This window comes from Coffea arabica, chromosome 8c, assembly GCF_036785885.1.
Source record: "Coffea arabica cultivar ET-39 chromosome 8c, Coffea Arabica ET-39 HiFi, whole genome shotgun sequence".
Taxonomy (NCBI): Eukaryota; Viridiplantae; Streptophyta; class Magnoliopsida; order Gentianales; family Rubiaceae; genus Coffea; species Coffea arabica.
Window position 1 is genome coordinate 36,296,595 of NC_092325.1, and position 4,081 is coordinate 36,300,675.

Below are 4,081 nucleotides of genomic sequence, written 5' to 3' on the forward strand. Positions count from 1 at the left end.
TGACCATAGTGGATAAGACACATAAATATAGAGTGAATTACTCTTAGTGCCTTGTTTAATATCTTTAATGTAATGCATAGACCCTAATGTGGTTAACAAATAAGTTTTGTCTTTATATTAGAGTACCATAGGCATATCAGTCCTTGAGTACAATATGGAAACGCTTACCACCTTCACATAGAATGCCTATACAAGTTGGTTTAGTTGACAACAACGAACTACTTTCTTACAAGAGATCATATTTTCGAATTTCACTGTCGATGTAAGAGCAACGTTAATAAGCAATCTATAAGAATCTCTGAAAACTACTTGAGATTCCGGAGGCATGTGTAGGAATAACAATAAAGAGAACACTATGAAATAGCTGCAAAACTAACTAGAAAAAGGCTTAAAATTGTGATTACAAATCACTTTCCTTAAGATTTTATTCGTTCATTATAATATGCAAAAGACCAAGGACGAATATCCTTAGGATAAAATGAAGTTTCGTTGCAAAAACTCTGCACTAAGTTGTTACAACCGCCAAAGAACAAAGAAGAGAAAAGTAGAAAATTTTCGAGATTTATAGACCTTAATTCTGTAGCAAAAAGACCTCAAACTGATCCATGTATAGAATTTCATATACCTTAGACGGTTATTGAATGTTAGAAATTTGTTGGAGATGCATCCCTTCAAATGCCAATTGAATCATTTGAAACTCAAAAGATTGCAAGCACAATTGCACAAAGCTGCTTGGTGTGACCTTTGAAATTTTCAATTATTGAAAATTTCTTCAATAGCATGTCCTGTCCTGTAGCATTGACCGAAGCGGAATCCATCCAAACTTTATGAAAAAAAAAAAAAGCATGACAGCAAGGGTAGTCAGATCTCTCTCCCACTCATGTAAAGAAATCAGAATCCACTGCGTTTTACTGAGACACAAACAAATACTAAATGTTTACCATTGCTGCCGACACTAAGCTTTAAAATTTGTTTGGTATTGGTGGCAAAATTTTGTTCCTGTACTCATTCAATTAAGTATTCAAGAAGGTTCCCCGATTATTGGTATTGTTTTTCGGCAAAGCTTGTAAAAAGAAACTGGGAGGAGTAAAAAAAATTCATAAGCAGGGTCTAAAATTTATAAATGAAGTATAATTACTATTTATAAATTATACATATATTTTTATTGTAGATAAAATTATAAATTTATCCTAATGTGCACAGACTAGCACTTGTTTACGAACATAATTCTTTTATAGACTCTCAATATCCATTAAAATCACAAGTAATGCTTTCTCTAATCATCTGAAATGATTAGGCCTACAAATTATTGGATCGCGCTCACAGCTTAACTGGAATAGCCTCCAGAGGCAAAGCCTTTGGAACTGACAACCCAAATTTTTCATCCATGTCCAAATCTTCTGGTTTCATTCCCTCTTCAAGTTTCCAGTCAATGTTGTGAATGAAAGCAGCTAGCATCAGGTGTACCATCCGATAAGCCAGAGGCAATCCTGGACATATTCTCCTCCCTGCACCAAAGGGAATGAGCTCGAAATGCTGGCCTCTTGCATCAATGTCCCTGTCTAAAAATCGCTCTGGCTCAAAAATCTCAGGATCTGACCATGTTGTCGGATCTCTACCCGAAGCCCACGCATTGATAAGTACTTGTGTGTTCTTTGGCACTATGTAACCATTGATTTCTACATCCTCGTTTGCTTTGTGAGGAACAAGTAATGGTGCTGCAGGGTGTAGCCGAAAGGTTTCTTTGATTACTGCTTGCAAGTAAGGGAGCCTCGAGATATCTGATTCTTGGACTACTTCCTCCTGTCCAATGATTTCCTTGAGCTCCGCTCTAGCTTTAGCAAACTTATCAGGGCTGCGTAGTAACTCTGCCATTGGCCATTCCACAGTGGTTGAAGTAGTGTCTGCTCCTGCCACAAATAGATCCTGATACAAACCATAGTTAGAATAATGTCAAGCCAACAGATTTCCTGAATTTTTACCCATATGGTGTGAGATTTAGTTAAATTCATCGTGCAAAGTGCAAGATACCTGGCCTGCACTTTACCAATCTAAGTGTCTTACAAGCCACGTATTAGCAGTCATTCTTTTTATGACTATCAACGCATGCATGTGAGCTTGCCATTTGTTTTCTTAGGACCTTCAGCGGAGAAAAAACTTCCATTCCACTGAGAAGCTAGTGCACAGAATCAGCCCTAGGGCCAAGGTTAATGAAATTACAAGAAATCTCAAGGACATATAGACAGAAGCTTTAGACTTAAACACTTACCAAAAGCAAATGTTTGAGATCATTGCTGCCGAACTCAAACTCATTCTTTATGCTATGATCCAAGAGAGCTTCCAACAGATCATTCTTCTTAGTCTCTGATGTAGCTCTGACTTGTAGCCGTTCATTAATGATATCATCAAAAATATCAAACAACTTTTGGAAATAGAACTTGGCGTCCCTCATGATGCCCTGGGGATCAATCACCCGTAGAACTGGAAAGTAATCTGAGAGATTAAAAGCGCCAACATTTTTCATCACCCCCCACACAATCTCTTTGAGTTCTTGAGACGAATCAGAATCATAGTCGGCAAAATCTTTAGAAAATAGAGTCCTGGATATTAAGTTCAGAGAGGTTGTGAAGGCTGCATTACCAACATTCACAGCTTTCCTGCTAACGCTGGACCTATGCAAATAATCGCGTAATTCTTGAAGCTTTTCTTGACGAAGGCCTTGGCTGGTATCGAGTCTTTGTGTTGCGAAGATATTCTCTTTGCACATCTTGCGAAGGATCCGCCATTGGCTGGAAACAGGCAGCCAGGCCATAGACACCTTGTGGTGATCAAGTGTATGAGCTGCACCCGTGACTGATCGGCCTGAAAACATCTGGTCATATTTTTGTAGCACTTCTCTTGCAACATTTGCAGATGATACGAGTACGGTTGCTTTGCTTCCTAGCTTAAGGGACATCAAAGGTCCGTAAGTTTTAGACAGTTTTGCATATGATTGATGAGGATTTTGGGCAACCTGATGGAGATTACCGATGATTGGAAACGAAAAGGGCCCCGGAGGAAGTCTGGCGGCTGATTTCCGGGACCTTAAATTTGTTGTCAGCAGATAGATGCATGCCCAGATGACAAAATAGAGTACAAGGTATGACACTATAGTATCCATTAGCATTTCTTTCTCTTCTTTCCCCCCTTTCCCTATTTGTTGGCGTAATTAAATCAAATTTCTTTAACACTACAATAATTTGCGCTCTCTTGAGCTCTATGTTTTTGCTCTTTCAGGTCACACATTTATATAGATGTAAACCATGAAAGCCACGTAAGAGATGATGTTAGAAATACTCAAATTAGAGGTGGCAATATGGATAAATGGTTCATAATTGGTTTTGACTTAATGGATGGTGGATAAAATTTATCCAATCTATTTAGATCCATTTAATAAATGGATCTAAATGGATGGATCTAAATGGATTAAATAAAAACCAATTATCCATTTATAATCCATTTAAATATTTTTGTTACTTTTTTTTTGTATTACCATTTCTTGTAAATTCAAGCCACAAAATACCACGGATGTAAATTCAAGCAAAATGAACCTTCATTTCACTAAAAAACTATCTGAAATTATTATTATTATTATTTTTATTTTTATTTTTATTTTTATTTTTATTATTATATATGTATATATATATTACATATTACAGAGTAGCCATATATTGCAAACTAGCCCAAACAATAGAAGTCCTGCATAGACCGTACGTAGGGTATCTACAAATTCGGCATCCATGGAATTTAATTATGGCCCATATTATCTTCTACTTTTAGCCTTGACTGCATTTAAATTTATCTCAAATTCGGCATTTCCCTCTCAATTAATTAAGTCCAAGAACAGATACCAGTTTTCTGTTGTACTTTAAAAAATAAGAGAGATCTTAGAACAAGTAAAAGTTCATAGATATATGATTCAAGCGGATTAATTAACCGATTTGTAAACTTATTAATGTGTTTGTTACCAAAAAGAAAATGATCAAATTTACCCCTCCTAATTCAAAATCCTCTCATGGTCTGATGTTGACCCACTTTCTTA

The 4,081-nt window shown here is 36.5% G+C and overlaps 1 protein-coding gene across 1 annotated transcript; it reads right to left on the reverse strand.

Annotated features, from left to right (window-relative positions):
* Positions 1–1,211: 1,211 nt before the first annotated feature.
* On the reverse strand, positions 1,212–3,250 carry LOC113705285 (cytochrome P450 76T24-like). Its single transcript, XM_027227089.2, has 2 exons — positions 2,270–3,250; positions 1,212–1,926 (listed from the first exon to the last, which is right to left on the reverse strand). Exons 1-2 carry the CDS (start codon positions 3,164–3,166, stop codon positions 1,321–1,323), a joined length of 1,503 nt encoding a protein of 500 aa, XP_027082890.1. The 5' UTR covers positions 3,167–3,250; the 3' UTR covers positions 1,212–1,320.
* Between the last annotated feature and the right edge of the window lie 831 nt (positions 3,251–4,081).